This window comes from Peromyscus californicus, unplaced genomic scaffold (assembly GCF_007827085.1).
Source record: "Peromyscus californicus insignis strain IS unplaced genomic scaffold, ASM782708v3 Scaffold_10__1_contigs__length_136768540, whole genome shotgun sequence".
Classification (NCBI taxonomy): domain Eukaryota; kingdom Metazoa; phylum Chordata; class Mammalia; order Rodentia; family Cricetidae; genus Peromyscus; species Peromyscus californicus.
Window position 1 is genome coordinate 51,226,724 of NW_026294391.1, and position 21,734 is coordinate 51,248,457.

The 21,734-nt window shown below is 46.4% G+C and overlaps 1 protein-coding gene and 1 pseudogene across 1 annotated transcript; both read right to left on the bottom strand.

Annotated features, from left to right (window-relative positions):
- Positions 1-990: 990 nt before the first annotated feature.
- Positions 991-10,725, bottom strand: LOC128107239 (zinc finger X-linked protein ZXDB). Its single transcript, XM_052732875.1, has 2 exons — positions 9,733-10,725; positions 991-9,657 (listed from the first exon to the last, which is right to left on the bottom strand). The coding sequence occupies exons 1-2, from the start codon at positions 10,173-10,175 to the stop codon at positions 7,548-7,550; spliced, it is 2,553 nt and encodes an 850-aa protein (XP_052588835.1). The 5' UTR covers positions 10,176-10,725; the 3' UTR covers positions 991-7,547.
- The window catches only part of LOC128116700 (zinc finger X-linked protein ZXDB-like), a 14,042-nt pseudogene continuing 2,493 nt past the window's right edge, over positions 10,186-21,734 (bottom strand).

Here is a 21,734-nt window from a genome sequence, read left to right on the forward strand (position 1 = left end):
AAAGAAGAGGGAGGAGTGAGAAAAGAAGGAAAAGAGGATGCCAGGGGCCAGGCACCCAGCCACACAGCCAGCTATGGAGTAAGAAGGAAAGAAATATATATAGAACAAAAAGGTAAATAGCCCAGAGGCAAAACATAGAAGAGAAATGGAATAATTTAAGTTAGAAAAGCTGGCTAGAAACAAACCAAGCTAAGGCCAGGCATTCATAAGAAAGATTAAGTCTCTGTGTCTTTATTTGAGAGCTTGGTGGTGGGCTCCCAAAGAGTAAAAAAAAAAATCAACTACACCATTTGTGTTGCTTTACCAAAGGTTGTGCAGCCAATTCCACTTTGTAATCTTTCCTTGTGCTTTCCTCCTTGGGTGGAACACACCAACTTTTTTCTATATATAAATAAATTTCCTACCCTTCTTCTTCCTCTAAAACATTAATGTCTGAAAATACTTACTGTGAAATGTTTGGTATATGAATGTCTATGCCTTCTCCAAAATTAAGATATGACTCACATTTCACTCGTTTCCTATATTCTTAGTACTTTACCTTTCACTCCACATAAACTCCACAAATTAACGTGAAACATGGAAACAGTTTTTCTGAGAAATGCTGTTTGAAGCTTAGCTTTACAAGTAAAACTCTCACCTAACCTGTAATCAAGTTATTAATGTGATGTGAGATCATTTATAACTATGTGCTCATTCTACTTATATACTATGTACTCAACCTGTTCAGAATTAACAGCCCTCTACAAAAAACATTGTAACCTATCTTATATACTTTGGACTTTACATTGCTATAAACCCTTACAAACTCAGCTGAATACACAGCTTTAGTGTACCATATTCCCTAGTTTTCTTTTGTGACCCACCCATGCCCTTGTCTCAGGCCAAGATACATGTTCATAAAGTATGGTGGCTAGATCTAAGAACATTTCTAAAAACAGCAATGTGTTTAAAACAATGTATCCTCCCAAAGAAAAATATTGAAGCAACATGTAGGTATAGATTGATAATATTTTATTATTGCTTTGTTTAACTGTATGGAGTAAAATAGGGCCTCAAAACAATTTCCTCCCTGTGAGATCCTTGTAAAAGACTGATTTAGACAAAATTTCATAATTCCTTTTCAATACCACATTTTGTGTGCTGTTCAATAGAAAAGATGACCTTTATTTGAGAGATCAGATCGGAGGAGATTAGAATTCTTCTGAACAAAGCAGGCCTACTCTTAAGAAAATGACAGCAAGGGTCAGAGCTTTTTCTTTTGCATTGTGCTGCTGAAATATACAATAGGATCCCAAGTTTAAAATTGTTATTACAGTTGATATGAAGTGAAAAATGGAAAACTAGGAAGAGGCCTCCAGATTGGGGGGGGGCTCTATACAGAAGGAGAAAGAATGTCAAGGGGCAAATAACACCAAGGTTGTTTGATAAGGTTTCAAGGAATCATTTTATATTTACTTAAAACTATACACAATACATATAAATATACACACACACACACATATAAAGAGAGAGAAGAGAGATAACTCAAAATACTACGAGTCAAAAACAAAAAACAAACAAACAAAAACCCAAATGACCCATTCAAAAATGGGGCTGGAACCTGAACAGAAGGTCTTCAAAAGACAAGGGGAATGCTAGGAAATATCTTTTAAAAATGTTCATAGCCCCTAGAAATTAGGGAAATTCCAATCAAATCAACAATGAGGTTTCATATAATCCCAATCAGAATGGCAAAAATCAGCAAAAAAAAATGCTGAAGGGGATGTGGGGTAAAGGGAACCCCCTTTCCTATTGGTGGGATAGCAAACTGGTGAAGCCACACTGGAAATCAGTGTGGAAACTCTCAAAAAGCTAAAAATAAACCTACCATAGGACCCATGTATACCACACCTTAGCATATGCCCACTGGACTTGCCATCCTTCTTCACAGATACTTGATCAGCCACATGCAAGGCTGCTCTATTCACAACAGCTAGAAAATAGAAACAACCTAAATGTCAACTGACACATGGATAACAAAAATGTGGTACATCTACACTATAGAATATTATTCAGCTGTAAGAAAAAAATAACATCTCAAAAGAGTAAGGTAAGCCAGACTCAGAAAGACAAATGTTGTATGTTCTCTCTAATCTGAGACTCCTAGCTGCAAATCTTCAGCTGTGTGTACATTTCCTGGAGGAATTACAAAAACCAGGAAAGTAAAAGGGACCATGAAAAGGGTTGGGGGAATGTCTGGGAGGACCATAGAGAGGGAAAAAGTAGAGTACAAGTGACCTGAAGAGGAAATGAGAAAAATGGGAGGGGGGGTTCTTTAATTATGGAGCAATTAGGAGAAAAATACAGAAGGAGGGGGTAAAGTAACAGTAAGGATGTCTGAAAAGGTCATAAGGATCACACTATTAATTATCTACTATATAAATAACTATAATACATATAAGTCAGTGAAATGAAAATTTTCCATCTGGACTGACAATGCTCCCTCCAAGAGCCAAAGACCATTTAACAAAATCCCTAACACCAGGGATGTAAAGCCCTATTTTGAGTTGTCAGTCAGGGTTGTTCAAGAGACTGTGAAAACATCATGGGCTACTGCTATTTCCCTTGGTTACCCCTCAGAGGTGGAAGGTGAATCCCTAGTTCAGAAGATGTTCTTCAGACACTGAACCTAGAGGTCTCTGAGCTGGAACTAACCTGAAAGCCTCTTCTCTGAAGATTAACTTTCATGGTACTAAAGAGCACCATGAAAGCTTCCAAGGAAGGGAAATAACCAATAGACCTACCCAGCTGTAATGCCCATTAGCCACAACAAAGACCATCATGACAAGATAACCCTTAAGGGTGCAATAGTGGCAATCTTGGCAATATAAACCAACAGCTCTCTAGTGGACTTGCTCAACAGGAGGGAAATCATGCCTGGTACTGGAAACCTAGCCAGCTACCTAGCGAGAGTGATATCAAGGACCTTAGAGAGAGCCTATAACCATCACTTTACTAAGCCAGCATAAACCTTAACTGCATCCTAAATATTTGTCCTTATACACACTGATAAGTTTAATTCCCACCCCAATCAAGGAAACATCTCTCTGCAACAGATGGAGACCATTACAGAAAACCACAACCAATCAAGATGCAGAGTGTAGAGCCCAGTCCCAACAGATACATCTACAGCACAACTCCTATACCGAAGGCTTGGGGATCATTGTGGAAGAGGGGCCAGAAAAAATTTAAGAGCTAGGATAACAGATTGCTATGGGACTGTGTCTTCTAGAAATGTAAGAAGTTACACCCATAAAGTCTCACCAATATGCCTGCCTAAACATGAGCTGAACAAGGATGACACCAGTAAACATGCCCACATGTAAGGGGGAAAGCTCAGGTGAACTCAGCCCTACACACACACCAAAAAACGAACGAACAAACAAATGAACGAACAAACAAAAACAAAACCCAAAAACTGCAGTCAACTAAGGAATGCTGAGAGCAGGAGAAATAGTCTTCCCCAAGGGAGAGAACACCAACTGGTCATCCAATTATCAAATGGTCAGTTCCGAAAACACATACAGAAGCAACATTATACAGACTGAGCAGGTTGTATTTAAGTCTTTAGGAATAAATATATGTATGCAACAACAAATGGGCTAAGAAGTCATGAATTTCAAAGAGAGCAAGGAGGGGTATATGGGAGGTTTTGGAGGGATGAAAGGGAAGGGTAAAAATGATGTAATTATAATCTCAAAAATAATTTAAAAATTATATATAATGTAATATAAAATTTACATTGAAAAATGATGGTGACATGAGGAAAATAATGACACTTTTTTACTCCAGAAGATATTTCTAGTAGATAATTCCAGCTACCTCATGAGCAATTAAAATGCTCATTATCAGCCTTAGTCTTAGTTTTCCATATAAATAAGAATATTGTATGCTCTTAGGGGCTGGGATGTGTGTTCTTAAAATACCTTTCTGGATCACTGAACAGATCTGGAAAGTTTTAAAATACTCTTACAGACCATCTATACCCACTGTTGCAAATACTTTTAGAACAATTTCATGGGTAATTTAGAATCGAGGAAATACTCTATGCCTGTACATAAAATCAGATTTGGAGAGACTGACACTTCTAGGTCTGCCAACCATAACACTACAATAATGTATTATGCTGAAAACCATCATCTGATTGGATTCTGGAAGCATTTTTCAACTCTACCAAACATAGTCACTCATAACAATTATGACACTATGAAAATCACATAAACTTCTTAGCATTTCATATTCTGTCAGTTGTAAAATGAGGATAATAACAACACCTACAAGCTCTCCATGAGAACTCTGTACATCATAAAGCAGCACAGGTATAACAATCTTACATCGCCAACCTTTGTGGAATGCCATACTGTGATGGTTAGTACTAGTTCTCAACTTGACAGAATAGGATCACCAGGAAGATGGTCTCTGGGATCCTTGGGGGACTGTGTTGATTAGGTTAATATTGTGTTGATGTAGATATTCCATCTTAATTGTGGGTGGGGATACCATTTCCTAAGGAGAGGACCCTGGAATGTATTAGTGGAGAAATTATGAGCATGCATTCACTCCTTGTTCTCTGTTCTGGTTGCATGTGTGATATGATCAGCTCCCTCAAGTTCCTGCTGCTTAACTTCTCCAGTATGACAGATAATAATATGGAACTGTGAGCAAAAATAAACCCTTTCTCCCTTAAAAAAAGTGGGAGAAAAAAAACCCTGTATTTTTCAAAAGCAATAGACATACACAATTTAATCCTGTTTTACATTTCGATTATGACATATTTTGAGTGAGGTAAATAAGTTATATTTTTGCATTATTAAATACCCAAGTGGATATGTTTAATACTAAAGGGTTATGAATAGCTCCAAACAGAGAGCTAATATTCTAAATATTCAGTTATACTAAATCATTTTCATTTCCAGATGGAAATATGAAGCATTTTCTGAAAGACAACCTGACAATCTATGAAATTTTATTTCTACTACTCAAGACTTGGAATTATTTAATATTGTAATAAAGTGACAAAATATCAAGATTAACATATTTTAAATGATCCAGGACACTTTGAAAACAACTTTCTTATAAGACATTATTATTAACAATTAAATTGGCAAATTTTAATAAATCAAGAAAGAATGAAAAAACACAAAAGGCAAAGGAGATAAAACTCATGACTCATCATTTTAAAAATGTCAAATTTATGTTAAGAACAGAAACACAGCCATTATGCTAGTAGTCCCATTTCTGACTGCAATTACCGTCACTCCACCCCCATGCTAGGACAGTGTTTGTAGAGAAATCATAAGGATAACATGATTTTTATCATCAAGAAGGTAAAATTTATACTTTGGAAATTCTACAGACTATAGGTAAGAATATTTTATTATGATCTTTAATTGGAAGAAATGTAAAAGAAACAGTGACACTTTAAAATATCTTTATGCTTATATATCTTAATAACTGTTTATGAACTGTGTTTACCTCAGGCCTTTGCAGTCCTTGCAAAATAAAATGAGAAATGTTTGTTTTAACTTGTGAAAATACATTTCTAAAAGAGTCCTTAAAATCTTTTCAAAGTGCTAAGAGAATAATATTCTTGACGCTTGGACACACAAAAACTCTGACTACTTCTTTAAATTACAAATTATTGTCTGCTTTTTACCTTTTCACTGAATAGGTTCAACCAATTTACAAATTATAAAGATAGTATATAACTCATTTCAAAGTGGCAAATTATATATTGCCAAGGTACTATAAAAACTTTTCCTCAAGTATCCTCATGAAAACAGTATTGAATTTGAGTGGTTCAGAACAACTATTTGCTAGTAGAAAACATGGTGAACAAATTTAGAGAGGTAATTGTCATCAGACCTTATAGAAAAAAAATAACCCCATTATCATCTGACTCCTACAAACACACTTGTAATCTGGATTCAGAAAATACCTTCTCAGTGCATACACTGACTGCAGTAATTACTGTGAATAAAATTTGATCATCTGAGAGAGAGGGGGTGATCACAAAGAAGTGTCTAATTAAGGAAATAGGTAGAAGCGTGGCACAGACGGGTGCATATACTAGGGACTACAGTAAGGGGGTTTTAGCACAACAGCATAAGGGTACCAGTACATACTTAGGAGGAACAAAAGAACTGCTCAAAAGCAAAATGATCCGGGAATTCAGAAGAGCAGAATGGGAGAGGTAGAAATATTTCCTCCTTGATTTGAACTACAAATATATTTACTAAGTGAACTCCATTTGTCATAGGTCAGGAAAGCTTTAATATCGGTTGAAGTTCACACTTTCTCATCAAGATTATGATGATCAAATATATTAGATAAGAAATTTCTATATAAATCATAAAATGCTATATTCGTGTTAAAATTGACAGTGTTTCAAAATGCACAGCAAGCCTCTTATTCCAGAGAGGGCTAGGAATGAGGGCCCCAGGACACAGAAATGAACATTTCCTTCTGGTCCATTCCTCAATTTTATTGAATTAGTAGAATCAGGCCAAGAACTGGCTTTGATTCAGAGCAAACACTAGTGAACTGGACAAACAGAACTGTGATCAATGTTAAATAAGAACTCTGTAGAGAAAGTCCTCCACAATCTGTGGAAGGAACAAAATCCCATGTATACTTAATGCTCATAAACTTTTACTGGCTGCAAAACTATGACATAAACATTTGCTAACTTTTGTTGTCTAAGACTTTAAGAGGGGAAACACGGAGGCAAGAAAACTAAAGATTCACAAAAGCCAAAACATGTATTTTCCCTTTAGTAACAATCCCAAGCATAAAAAAAAATTCAAAATGCACGAGAATAATGTGCATTTCTATGACCATTGTAAAGCTAGGAAAGTAAGGCTCAGCAAGACTAAATGACTAATATAAGGCCACTTGTTCAATGTTAATGAGGCAATATTTTAGAATATGCTTGTAAATATATCAAAACCCTGACATTTTCCAAAAATTAAAACCTCCTATAGAAATACAACACAAGAAAACTGACAAAAGATCAAACACCCAAATAATATTCCACATTTTTGCACTCTACTAATATTACGGATATTATAGAAATGAGGTAAGATTCATATTAAAAGTTAAAAACACCAGTTCATCTATCACTGATCATTTAATGTTCAAAGGGATCAAATCCCTTTTCATTACATTAGAATCATATGTAACCACTATAAAATACTCTAAAAAATTATGCCAAAGGAGTACAAATAATGGAAATACAGTTGAAAAGGAAATAGAAACAATCTAGACAAAATGCCTACTTTTATAAATATTGAATTAAGGCTCAGCTAGGTTAAGAGACTTGCTCACGGTCACAGAACTCATCAGTTCCAGACTCGGGATGAGAATTTAAATCTCTAAATTTGAAGTCCACAGACGCGTTCCTTCGCGAGGCAGCAAGAAACGACTGCACGTAAGCACTCCATCCCGAACATCCTCAGATTGGAGCGTCATAAAAGTGAGCCACAAGGCAGGGCACAGGCAGAGTGGGTTCATACCAAAAAGGGGGCGCCAGTCACCGTGATCAGATCTGTTTCTTTCTGAGAACCATGGCTTCCTGTTGGATTGGAGAATCCAAACTGGGTTTCTTCCTCGTGCCCAAAGAAGTCAGCCTCGGGATGCACGTTCCAATCGGCTTTGGCAGGGGTCAGTAGTTCGGAGACACTGTTTTCACAGAGGGTGCTGGAGGGGGTCAGAGCTTCCGTGTCCACGGTTAACTTATTGCTGGGCGTCAAAACCTGGGGCTCCAGGCTTGAGTTTTTCAGAGCCAAGGAGCCAAAGAGCCCCACGTTTCCGGCGGAGACATCGTCCATGTCTAAGGGGCTCTGCTGATAACCAGTCACCGAGGTTCCGAAGAAGAGAGAGGTATCCAGACTCTGGGGAAGGTCACTGGGGGCCCTCAGGGCCCGGGGGTCCACCGCTTGCCCTAAGGAATGGTTATTATCATCGGCAGGGAGACCTCCCGCGAGAGTCGAGTTCACAGAGGCCACGTCAATAGTCAAGATCCCAGAATTGACCAAGGCCGTGTCCAGCACCGCAGCAGAACTGTGGCCAGGCACATCGGAGAAGAGAGACACCAGCTCTGCACCACTGAGATCGTTCTGCCCCTGGCTGGTGAGCTCGCTGCTGGGCGTCAGGGAGTTGGCGGCTTCCAGCTGGGCCAAGAGGTCCTGGCTGAGGTTGTGCCTCTTGGCCATGTGGGTCTTCATGCTGTGCTTGGACGTGAAGAGTTTGTTACAGGTGGAGACGGGGCAACGGTTTTTCCAAGTGCCCACGTCCTGCAGGTGCTTCTTGGAGTGGATGTAGAGACTGCTCCGGGCGGAGAACCTGGCACAGCAGCCTTCCACGGGGCACACGAAAGGCTTCGTGCCCAGGTGGGTGATGCTGTGGCCTTTCAGGTGTTCGGCCCTGGTGAAGGACTTGCCACAGCCCTCCACGGGACAGGTGAACCTGCGGTCGTCGTCGTGCTTCCTCTTGTGTCTTAAGAGCTTGGACATGCTGGTGAAGTTCCAGCCACAGCCGTCAAAGTCACAAAGGAAAGGTCTCTCTCCCGTGTGGCTGCGCAGGTGAATCTTGAGCCTGCAAGCCTTGTCATACTGCTTGCTGCAGCCAGGGAAAGAGCAGGCAAAGAGTTCCTGTTCCCTGAAATGGGCGCGGTTATGAGAAAACAGGGCACTCACAGTAATGAACGTCTTCTTGCAGCCAGAGAACGCACACTGGTAAGGCCTCTCGGGCTCGAAGTGGCTGCGCTGGTGGGTGCTGAGCTTGGCCTGCGTGGGGAAGCTCTCCTCGCACACCTCGCACTTGAAGGAGTTCTCCTGCTCGTGCCCCTTCATGTGCGCCTTGAGGTTGTACACGGTGGTGAAGCTCTTGCCACAGCCCTCCACCGGGCAGCCAAATGGCCGCAGCTTGTCGTGCGACTGCAGGTGTCTCTTGAGCTTGTAAGACGTGGTGAAGGTCCAGCCGCAGCCGCTCAGGGGGCACTTGAAGGGCCGCTGGCCCTGGCTGCTGCTGTGTGTCAGCAGGTGCACCTTCAGCTGGTGCTTCTTGGCGAAGGTCTGTCCGCACTGCGCCTCCGGGCACAGGTACAGCACCACGCCCGGGCCCGGGACCAGAGGCCCGCGGGGGCTCTGGGCGGCGGCCGGGGCCTCGGCCTCCTCCTCCGGAGGCGCCGGGGCGGGCGCGGGTTCCGCCGGCTCCGCCAGCAGGAGGTCCGGTGGCAGCTCGGGGCAGTCGCCCAGCTGCGCCGCGGCGGCGGGCGGAAACCCGGCCTGCGGGGCGATCAGTCCCCCCGGCGGCGGCGGCGGCGGCTGCGGGAAAGGCGCGACCCCCGGCTCCCAGGCCGGCAGCGGGGGCGTGGTCAGGGTGAGGACGCCGTTCTCGAAGCGCAGCAGCAAGTCCTGGTTGTGGATAGTGATGGTGCCCGCGAAGGCCGCCGCGGGGCCCGCGCCCGGGCCCGCCGCGGGGAGCGGCGACGCAGCCGGGACGGCCGACAGGCAGCGGGGGCCCGGCTCGGGCCGCCCCGCGGGGTTCGCGCCGCTCTCGCGCCGCCGCTCGGGCCCCGGGCCTGCCTCGGCCTCCTCCCTCCACACCGGCCCTCCTCCTCCTCCTCCTCCTCCTCCTCCTCCTCCTCCTCCTCCTCCTCCTCCTCCTCCTCCTCCTCCTCCTCCTCCTCCGGCCTGTTCCGAGCCCACTGTTTCTACATCGCCACCCACCGGGTCAAGCAGCAACAGGAAGAAGTCGTCGCCGTCGCCGCCGCCGCCGCCGCCGCCGCCGCCTCCTCCTCTGCCGCCGCCTCCGCCTCCTCCTCCTCCTCCTCCTCCTCCGCCGCCGCCGCCGCCGCCGTCGCCGTCGCCGCGGCTCGGGTGATCCGGCCTGGGCGCCAACCGGTTCGTGCTGGGGCTCGGGCCCAGGCCCCGTGAGGCCCTCTGGGCCTCTGCGCTCCGCGGCCCCGGCCCGCCATCTTGGGCCCCCCGGAGCAGTAGGAGGCGGCGCGTGGGGGCCTGACAAGCCAGAGAGTCCGGGGCTCGGTGGACCCCGCCGCCACCCGCGGGGCAGCAGCCGCCGCCGCCGCCGCCCTGTGGTGTCCCGCGAGCGGGGAGCAGCCTCGGGATTTCCATCTCGGCGGCGTCAGTGAGGCTCGGCTGGAACCAGAGCCGAGGCGGAGGCGCGACCCCCGCCCCCTGCCGCGGGCCCGAACACGTTCCTGAAAGGAAAAAAAAAAGTGCAATGCGCAGAAACTGGCCCTATCAGATATTAAAACGTATTTAACGCCACAGTGATTTAAATATTCTGGTACCGTGGCTCTGGAACGGGAGAGACAGCCCAGAGGCAGAGTCTGATGCGGAGAAATAACTTGCACACTTTTGTTACAAAGTAATCGAGGGCTTCCGAACTGAAGGCAGGAGAATGACAGTTGGTCCAGAAGGCTGCTGAGGCCCCTAGACACCTAGCCAATGAAAACAACTTGAATTCCTACCTCACTGTGGGGAGCAAATAAACCTATCGCGGCCTCCCCGGGAGCTGAGCGTGTTCCCTGGCACTTCTCAAGTGTTGGAAGTTGTTTACTGCTGGGCGGAGGACAAAACTTGGGACAGGGGAAACTATGTTGCCCGCACTAAATAAACTTCCTTAACGCTACCGTTTCTGGTGCAGATGCCCGCTCCAAACACACACACACACACACACACACACACACACACACACACACACACACACACACACACACACACACACACACACACACACACCTTGTAATACTCAGAAATTAGTTATCGTGAGCCAAGTCCTGGGTAAAAATGTTTCACGCGGTTAGGCTTTTGACCTCCTGGTACAGGAGTCAAAATAAGAAACGGTACCAAAACAGGCTGGCACCCTTCGGCCTATGGGTGTGAGACCTGGTAGTTGAAGCGATTGATAATGAAATCTGGAAAATCCAGCCAGCTCCCCGGTTCTCCCTGCGGAACGCTTTAGGGTACACACATCCTCAAAACAATGCGGTTTACATGGAGTTAGGTAGTTGAAACCATACCGCAGGCTTCTTTCTGCGGCTAGCTTCTTGCGCGACAGACCCACCCACGTTGCCTATAAGGGCCTTATAGCTTAAATCCTCGCCACTGTTGACTAGCATTCAGGCAGATGCTTAGAGCGCGGTGGTGATGTCCCGCCACCCTACAGGAAATGGGCAGTGAGGCTCTTTTCTCACTATTATCAAGAGCATGTTTGTATCTTAATCACAGAAGACTCCTGTAAAAGCCTCTCTGGAGCATACCTCCAAAAACAGAATCCCCGGCTGCCCTGTGACTTATGCATAGCTCCAGCTTTACACACAATGACGACTTGGGCTATTTAATTTGTGGGGTGTTATCTGAGATGGGACCTCACTATGTAGCTCAGGCTGGCCCAACGTGCTCTCCGTGACAATCTTCACTCCCACCAGCAACACAGACCAATCCCGTTGCCCCGGGTACACCAAACAGGAAAAGAATTTTTCCATCTGAAGGGGCTTGACACTCAGGTTACTAGGAAGCTTTCGCATATTCTCACACTTCTGAATCTCTTGGCTCTTCTGTGCCAGGCCTGGTACAAATTGAACTCCTTTAAGCTGTTTAGGTTCCGTTTCCCATTTTGTGATCGCTGATTGAACGAGGTATAAATTTAAATGCCAGTCCACGTGTGTGGACACAGTATTCCTTTAAGGGCCTTGCTGCTTGCATTTGCACCTGCTGTGTACTGTGCTGTGTGAATAGGAGAGAATCTTGGTACTATTAGAGTCAGATGGAAACAAAAAAAAAGCGCCTCATGGCTAGGGTTTTTATTTTATAGATACTTGTACTAAGAAAGAGTTTCTGGACTACAGGGGGGATCCACAGAGGGAAAATAGAGGTCTTGAGGTGGGCTGGGTGGGTGATTGATAAACACATGTGATCTGAAAGCAGAAAGGGGACTACTGGGGTGAGAGAGTGTGAGGCTGGAGGTGCAGGCAGGGCAGGCAGTAAGGCCAGAAAGGATAGGAGGAGTCAGAGAAACTAGGAAAAGAAGTTATGCAAGGGAGAGCCATCATTGAAGCTGATACTTTGCATGTCAATGTAAAAAGTAAACACAAACACAAACTAGAATGAGTTTCTGGAGCCAGGGCTAACAGCTCTGTGGGGTCCCACTTGCCAAGCATCCACAGGACCCTGGGTTTGATCCCTAGGAGAAAGGAAGACAGAATGCAGGAAGCAGGGAGGAAGGAAATGCCCAAAACATAGACTCTGGGTGGCCTTCTAAATGCTCTTGCCTCTTACAGTCAGGTCTTTATCTACATGAAGTTTGTGTAGGATATCCAGTAGGGTTCTCTGCATAGGGATAGCTAATTTTCTCAGCAGACCACATATGGTATCGACAAGGCCATTCTTCTCCAGGCCGTTTGAACTACCATGTGTACCACAAATCGAGGATCATCGTTATATGCCTGGACTGGTGGTGTCTATGCTCGGCGTGCCGTGCCGGGATATTTTATTTATGTATTTGAACTATGTATGGCACTACCAATCTATTTTAAAGGCCTCACTGTCATGATCATACGGACCAATAGTGTCAAACAAGATATTTGGGTATAAAGAGTGTCTTGGCCATTCTGGACCCATTTCTACCCGGTTTAAGCTAGCAGTTCATCATAAGATGATACAACGGAAGGCTCCTTTGTGACTCTAGGATTGTGATTGGGTGGTGATACTCCTTTTCGGTATTGAATGACTGATGTATGCTTAATGCCTGACTCTCCTCTTTGTAAGATCTTTTCTATTAAGAATGTTTTTTATGTATAAAGCTCTACAAAATGGCCGGGCGGTGGTAGCCCGTGCCTTTAATTCCAGCACTTGGGAGGCAGAGGCAGGAGGATCAATGTGAGTTCGAGGCCAGCCTGGTCTACAGAGTGAGTTCCAGGACAGGCTCCAAAGCTACACAGAGAAACACTGTCTCACTAAGACAAAAACAAAACACTCTAAAAAATGTTAAAGGTGGATTTTATAATTACTCTTTGAAAATGTCCTACCTATATAATACAATGTATCTTGATTACATCCACCCTCAATGCCTCCTACCACTCCCCACTGGGAGCCCCCCAAACCCCCACATCCAGGCACAAACGGCCCCTTCCACCTTCATGTCCTCGTCAGATTTTCTTTTAAAATCATTTAAAAAGTCATACACTAGGCTTTTTAGTACTGCCCAGATGCACGTGGGTATGGAACCAACCACCTGAGCCTGGGCGGTCTACCACGATCTACCACAGGCCACACTCTTGAAGACAAATGGCTCTCCCTGCCCCTAACATCCATCAACTACCAATAGCTCTTCTGCAAGGAGACTGGCCTCTTGAGCCTCTTCCCCCAACCTGTGCTGGAAAAGTGACTGGCATGCTCCTGTCCAGGTCTCCTCACAAGTTGCTGTGAGTTCATGAGTGCTGTGGCCAAATGTCATGTGCAGGAGACACCATGCCACAGTGTTCTTCCCCATCCTCCACTTAGGACACTCTTGCTGTCTCTGCTTCTGTCATGTTCCCTGAGCCTTTGGGGTGGGGGTGGGGGTGGGGGTGGGGGTGGGGCCTGATACACATATCCCATTTAGGGCTGACATCCCAAGGGTCACTTATTCTCAGCAGTTTGACCAGGGATGAGTCACTGTCCGCTGCCAAAAGCAGCTTCTTTGGCCAAGGTTGAGAACAGCAGAAACCCGTGGGTGTATAGAGCATTGCTGGTCCAGCTGCTCTGGCTTAAGAGGGAAGTTCTGAGAGTCAGCTGGCTCTAACAGGTACCGCTTGGTGCTGTGTCGGGGAGGGGCAGGCCAGAGCCCTGGGTCTCTGCAGCCCACAGAGTCTGTCCTCTTCTGGCACGTGGACAGATTCGGGGCTGGTCATTCCTTTCCTGTAGTTGTTCCGGAGGCACTCTGTCTCCCACCAGGAGAGCTTCCTGTCCTGCAGGTCTAGTGTGTGTGAGGAGCAGCCTCTTCCTTACAGTTACTCCTGCTGTCTGTCACACAGGAGCTTCACTGGGGTCAGTGGTGCAGAGTCAAAGTCTCCCAGCTGGGCTCTGATTCTCGGCTCTCCTGCTTGCTTTCCTACAAAGATTATCTCCATTTCTGGGGAGAGAAAGGTTTCTTCTTTCCAGTCTTACTCTGGTTAGTGTGTGTGTGTGTGTGTGTGTGTGTGTGTGTGTGTGTGTGTGTGTGTGTGTGTGTGTGTGTGTGTTTGTATACACATGCTCAGAAGGAAGCCCTTGGAAAATTTTATTAGAATCTGGGTGGAAAACAACAGGTCATGCGATAATGCCCGCTGCTGTCAGAAGAGGGGCACAAGAGATCAGGACAGGGGAAAGCCAAACCAGCTGTAGGCACCACACAGTGGTCTTGAGGCAAGCAGGAGGGAGAGATTGGCTAGGCAGTTGAGGGTGCAAGGATCCCAAGAAAAGTGGACAGTGTCTTTCCTTGGTAAAAGCTGGAAGTGTTTGGGGGCCTGTCACAGGCCTCAAACTTGCCAAAGACCAGAAACGCCAGGAGTGTCTACAACAAAATGGCTCTGGTTCTGCCGTGGACTGAGATGGGCCGAGTCAACCATGGGCTCCAGCTCTTCCTCTTCACTTTCCCCTCAAGGAGTGTCTTCTCAAGGAAACCACACTGACTGAAACTACAAGGCGCCTGAACAGCAGGAGTGAGAACTGGACTGACCAGATCATTCCCAGACATTGCCTTCCTCCATCCACTGAAATCTTATCAACTCCAAGGCAAGGAGGCTCCACGGTATCACACTATCAGACACACAGCCTGCTGTACAGAAGCGCTTCCTAAATCTTCTGTCTTTAGCAACCCCTAATAAAGTACTTCTTTCAAAACTCTCCCTCTGTGGTCAGAGTGAGAAATGTTATTCAGAACAAAACAACAATAGAGGTCAACAAATCCCAGAAAGGACTCATGCTTCCTGAACCTCCCCCTACCTCTTTGTGCCCAGGAAACAGTCACAGCAGATTGTGAGTGCAAGTTCCCACCTAGGGGATGTGGTCCAGTTCACCATGTACTTCAGAGATAACATGCGTGTTTGGGGGTACTGTTTATTGGCCCCAGGGTGTTTCTAGGCTGGATTAGGTTCTGACACATCTTATGTACCCAAAGACTTACCTACCCGAGAGGACACACTTTGTTTGTGTGTGCCTTTGTGCAACACCGAGATTATTGGATGTTTCTAATGATTAGGATGGGATAGGTCCTGGATTTCACACTTATTCGGGAGAGTGTTCAGTTCCCCTCACTTGGGAGAGACTGGCCCCTACCATGTTGTGGAGGCTTGAGAATCTCAGGTCCACTCTACAAGTCTAGATCAGTAAGGACCCCAGAGTGGAAAGTTCCTCAGCAATGGGAAAGAGCCCAAACAAGCACCAAAGCTACCGGTCAAGTCTGAGTACAGCCCTCAAGTAAAAAAAAGAAAAAAAAAAATGCCCCGTGGAATAGCAAAGTATTTATTTCATCAGTGGCCAGGCTATTCAGGAGGTTGTCTGGGAGTAAATGAGGGAGAAGTTGTGCCCAAGATGGTTTGAAGGAGAGTGGCCTCCATAGGGTCCTAGGTTTCTCTCTTGGTCCCCAGGTGGTGGGGCTTTTTGAAAAAGGTTAGGAGGCGTGGCCTTGATGGAGGAGGTGTGTCCCTGGGTCCAGTAAGGTCAATACAACATAATGCTGACTCTGTCACATGGTTATCACTAATCACTCCTTGGAGGTATGCAATGAAGAGCAAGAGGGGCAAAAAAATGGTACAGTATGTGCAGTCCTAGGAGAAAGGGGCGACAGGGACATTAATGTTGGAGCCAGGGCTTGTGCTGAAAGCCATAAAGTTATTAAAGAGATGCCTGGTCCACGTAAGAAGAAAGGGAAGGGTGTGCAGGGCTAGACACTACACAGCTAAGATTCTGACTTGTGAGAGGTCAAAAGTCCTAAGGAATTGTTGGTCCACAGAAGCAGCAACCAATCAAAGATGCTCAAAATGGTTGAAGATTCCCCCAAGTTTATGGACAAACTGGGCAGTGTTGTCTATGTGATGTTGGTTTGAGTCATGAAGGATACAGTATTCTCTATGTTCGTTCATTTGTGGTGAGTCTCGGAAGCCAGGCTTATGGAAGGGGAGTCCCTACAGGGAGGCCTTGAGAAGCCTCTGTGTGACATTCTGAGAGTGAGGCCTGGATTGCCCTGGAGACCCCAAGTTGTTGGAGCTGCCAGACCCGAGAGAAATCTGCAAAGGAGAGGGCAGACGGGGAGTTGAGTCACCCGAGGGAGAGAAAGATGTTACAGGCAGCAAAGCTGGACAGGTGCAGCCATCTAAGCCCCCCAACATCAGACACAGAGACATAGGATCTGGAGTTTGCCCTGAAGAGTTTCAGGCTTGCTCTGGTCCCGAATTTCCTCACTATGCCGTGATTCCTCCCTTTTCAGATGGTAATGTCTATTCTGTGCATTACGTGGTGGAAGTCTATCATTTGCTTTTTAGGTTATACGGGGCTGACAGAGAGATTGTTTGAGTCTCAATAAGAGACCCTTGTTAACAGGCTTTCCTTTGAGCCACCAACCAGCCCCCGGATCATGACATGGAGACATTATTAGTTATGAATGCTCGGCCTTATCTTATGCTTGTCCCACTAGCTCTTACAACTTCTTTTAAGCTCTTTCTCTTCATCTATGTTTGGCCTCGGGGCTTTTTACCTTTCTTTATTTCTGTATGTCCTGCTTGCACTGCTTCTTCTGTGTCTGTCTAGTTGGCAGCGGCCTGGCTGGCTGGCCCCAGAGTCTCCCTCTCTTTCTCCCTCTTCTCTCCTCTCATTCTCCTCTAGCATAGATCCCTCCTCCTATTCTCTTGGCCTGCCAGCCCCGCCTATGCCTCATCTGCCTAGCTGTTGGCCGTTCAGCTTTTTATTAGACCAGTCAGGTGTCCTAGGCAGGCAGGGCAACACATGTTTACATCCTTAAACAAATGCAGCATAACCAAATGTAATACACCTTTCCATAGTTAAAGTAATATTCCTCAAGATAAGCAAATGTAACACATCTTTACATAGTTAAACTAATATTCCACAGCAGACTCTGACCTTTTAAAGATGGTTGAGATTGTGAAAGATTAGGTGGACATTTGATGTTGGACAAAGTGCATTTTGCATTATGGTGTGGCCAGGCGCTCATAGCAGCCAGGGAGTGGAATGCGGTAGTGTGAATGAGAATGACACCCATAGGCTAATACGCATGAGTACTTGCTTCCCAGCTTGGTGGAGCTGTTTGGGAAGGATCGGGAAGTTGTCTTAGTTAGGGTTGCTATTGCTGTGATTAAACACCATGATGAATAGCAACTTGGAGAGGGAAAGGGGTTATTTGCTTACTATTCCAAGTCACAATTCAACATCTAGGGCAGCGGTTCTCATCCTGTGAGTTGTGACCCCCACAGAAGTCACATATCAGATTTCCTGCATATCAGAGTCATAACAGTAGTAAAATTACAGTTATGAAGTAGCCATGTAATGATTTTATGGATGGGGGTCACACCGCATGAGGAAGTGTGCTCAAGGGTCACAGCATCAGGAAGGTTGAGAACTACTGATCTAAGGCATTCAGAGCAGGGACACAAACAGGACAGACAGGAACTTGGAGGAGGTGCGGATGCACAGGCCATTGAGAAGTGCCACCTACAAGCTAGGTCCGCATGGCATGCAGGCTCAGTCTTCTTTCTTATAAAACGCAGGACCACCTGCCCAGGGGTGGCACAACCCACAGTGGGCTGGGTCCTCCCCCATCCATCACTAAGTAATAAAATGTCCAAAGGCCTGCTTACAGCCTGAGCTAAAGAGGTCTCTTCTCAAGTGAGATTTCCTCCACTGAGATGTCTCTAGCTTGTGTGTTGTTTGGGTCCTGGAGAAGTCCCACAAAAGACCACCATCCACATATGCCATCAGCAAGAGAGAATTTATTCTAGCATGCTGGGGCTTGCCATCCCACACAAAGGCCAAAATGGCCAACCAAGGCCTGGAGAGGGATGTTTAGGCTCCTTTCAAGCACAGCCAAGGGGAGGTCCTAAGGCAGTTAGTCAGTTTATCGACAATTGGCTTAAGCAAGTGGCAAACATATTAGTACATTTCTATTGGGCAGGGCTAGTCAGGGGCTGGTCAGGGTACACAGTTTTCCATTGTTGAGCAGGCCTGGACAAGTCCATGGCTTTGTCCTTGAGCTGTTGTGGAGGCTGGCTGGCCTAGTCCGTACTGACTGTGGGGGCTGGCTCAGAGGCCCAGGCTTGGTGCATCCTAGCTCCCTGGTCCTTGTTGTCAGGGGCACCAGTGATTAATTGCCCTTTGTTCATGGCTCTTTCAGACACTGTAGGTTCAGTCTCAGGAAACTGAAACAGAGGCCTGACCTCTGGCAGAAGACTGAGCAACCTGTTATGGCATCTGCTCGGTCCTCTCAGTGTCCCAGAACGGACCCCTTGCGAAGCTGATACACAAACACTTCACTGATCAGAGGTATCCTATTCTCAATTGGTCATCCCCAGGATCACACATTAACATCAGCTCACAATATAAAACTCCAACTCTTAAAAGTCCCAGGGTCTTTAAACACCCAAGCACTTAAAGTCCAAACTCTCTAAAATACTCAAAATCTCTCTAAAAATCCAGTTTGTGTAAGAGTTCAGTCTGTGGGTCTCCTGTAAAATTACAATAGGGTTAAAGAATTTCTTATTCCAAGAGGGAAGAGCCAGGGCACAGTCACAACCTGATAAAGCAAAAGCAAACTCCAACAGTATAAAGCTCAGTCTCAGGCTTCTGGGTTCACTCAGCATCTTCAGAACTCCGACCCTGCTTGCCACAGCACACACAGCTTGTCTGAAAAGCTCAGGCAGGCTCCGTGCCTGTTGCTGTCCTTGGCAGCCATCACATGGCACTGGGACCTCCAAAATGCTGGAATCTCCCACTGCAACTGAGCTGCACTTTCACCAAGAGCATCTCCTGCACTCTCTACGTGGTGCCAAGCCTCCCCTTCTCTGCATGACCCCTTCAATCCTTGGGCTTCAACAGCCACTGAGGATGCACCATCTGATGGCTTCTTCTGGCCTCTCACAGTGCCAGTCCTCAGGTGCTCTTCGTGACCCCTTTATGCCCTAAAAACCAGTACCATCTGGGAGACTATTGCACATGACCTAGGTTAGCAGCCAGTGTGAGTACAACCTTGGCTCCCTCTGGAAAACAGCTTCTCTGTATTGACCCAAGGAAATACTTCACCAGAAGATTTCACTTCAGTGATGCTGCGCTATTCTTGACCACAGCTGATTCCTCCACCTCAGCTGACCAGAACCACAGATTCTTAATGGACAATAACACAAGGGCCCAGAGAGATTCTTTGAGGGACTCTCAAACTTCTCTCGGAAATTTCACAAGCCAGGCCACCGTTGTCTTCAGGGCTCTCAACATTCTATATCCCAAGATCCTACACAACAGCCCCTTGAACATTCAACACTCAATGGCTTCTCTAGCCCAAAGTTCCAAAGTCCTTCTTCAATCTTCACAAAAACAGCATGGCCAGGTCTGTCACAGCAACACCTGACTCCATGACCATGAGGCCAATATCTGTCTTAGCTAGAGTTACTGTTGCTCTGATAAAGCACCATGACTAAAGGGAACTTGTGGAGGAGAGGACGTACTTGGCTCTTGACTTCTTTATCACACTGGAGCATTGAAGGTAGTCAGGTCGGGGAACATGACCAGGCTAGAGACCTTGAGGCAGGTTTTCTGGCCACGACGGTGTGCTGCTTACAGGCTTATTCCCCGTGCTCCGCTCAGCCTGCTTTCTTCTAGAACACAGGACCACCAGCCCAGGGTTGGTACCACCCACAACGGACTGGGCGCTCCCACATCAATCGATAATTAAGAAAATGCCCTTCAGGCTTGCTTCCCATCCAGTGACGCCATTTCCTCAATTGAGGTTTTCCTCCACGGAGATGCCTCAAGCTGGTTTCCAGTTCACGCAAAACTATCCAGCACAGAGGTGCGGATTTTCTGAAGGTGATGTGTCCATCCCTGCAGGCAAGGCTTGAGGTTTCAAAAGACTCCTGCCTTTCCCAGTGTGCTTCCTCCTTCCTGCTTCTCCTCTGAGATGGGAGCTCAGCTGTTCCTGCCTCCATGACTTTGCTCCACCACCAGGGCATCTAACCCTCTGGAACCTTAAGCCAGATTACACTCTGTTTTCACTAGTCTTATCACACCAATAGACTGATCCATACCCTTAAGGGACTCAAAGGGACTCTCAATTTAGATGCAATAATGTCCTCTTTAGCGATGGGGTGGGGTCTGGGTCTGAGGTGGGAGCCGGGGGAGAGGGGATGTCTGAGCTTCTATGGATTAAGGCAGGAACAGGAAGCACTCAGGCCAAATTGAGGTCAATGAAAAATGAAGAGAGAGAGAGAGAGAGAGAGACGCCCACACACAGGAAGGAACCAATTCCTCTGGCTGGCCCAGAGGCTCAAGCACCCATTCAATATGCCCTTCCCCGACCCAACTAAGATGAGACTGAATGATGCAAAATACCCCCGAAGCCTAACTTTAACTCTCTATCACCCCTCTCCCTCTCCCTCTCCCTCTCCTAGCATGGGATTCTCCCTTCTTTTCCTCTTTGTCCAGTCCCCTTAGAAAACCTGGGTGACCTAGGATCAGTTTTCCGGGCAGGGAGGTGTGTGCTAGTTTGCATGTAATTGGCCCCCATAATCTCATAGGGAGTGGCGCCATTAGGAGGTGTGGCTTTGTTGGAGTGGATATGACTTTGTTGGAAAGTGTGCTCACTGTGGGGGTGCTTTGAGGCTTCCTATGCTGAGGATACCTCCCAGTGTCTCAGCAGACTTCCTGTTGCCTGCAAGATGTAGGAGTCTCAGCTATTACTCCAGCACCATGTCTGCCTGCACTCCCCTATGCTCCTTGCCGTGGTGATAGTGGACCAAACCTCTGAAAGTGTAAGCCAGCCACCCCAATTCAATGTTTTCCTTATGAGACTTGCTGTGGTCATGATGTCTCTTCACAACAATCAAAACCCTCACTAAGACAGGAGGAAGACAGCACAAGTTCCCAGGCAGCTGCTTTTCTAACTGGGTCAGAGGGTCACACAGAGCTATTGAGGCTTTAAAAACTGGCTTCACTCTCTTAACAAGTTTGTTTCTAAGGGACTTAGATTCCAGCCAACGTGGAGGGCACAGATCTGTCTGGTCACAGTGTCCACCGTGCTTGACTGAGACAACAAGGTGCCAAGACACTGCTCTCCTTCAGTTTCTCCATTTGCTCCTAGAGCAACAGCCCCAGCTGTGGGCTGTGAGCATACCTTCCCATTCCTGCCTGTTCCTTCATGTTCTTTTCCGGTAACAGGCTGTGCCTAGGAGACGAAGCCAGGTCAGAGAAAAGCCAAATGACATTCTGGGGCACTGACAGTTAAAATTTGTGTAGCAGGACATGTGGAGTCACCTTTGTTGAATTAAGACCATGAAGTTACTTCCTTCTTCTTGGCTTTCTTAGGCTGGTCCAAATGACTAGGCTTAACCCGAACCTAGTACCATCTCCTCCTATAGCCATGCTAAGGACGGGAATGACTCTCCACATTTATTGTCAGATGTGTGAAACCCACAGGGACATGTGTCCTTA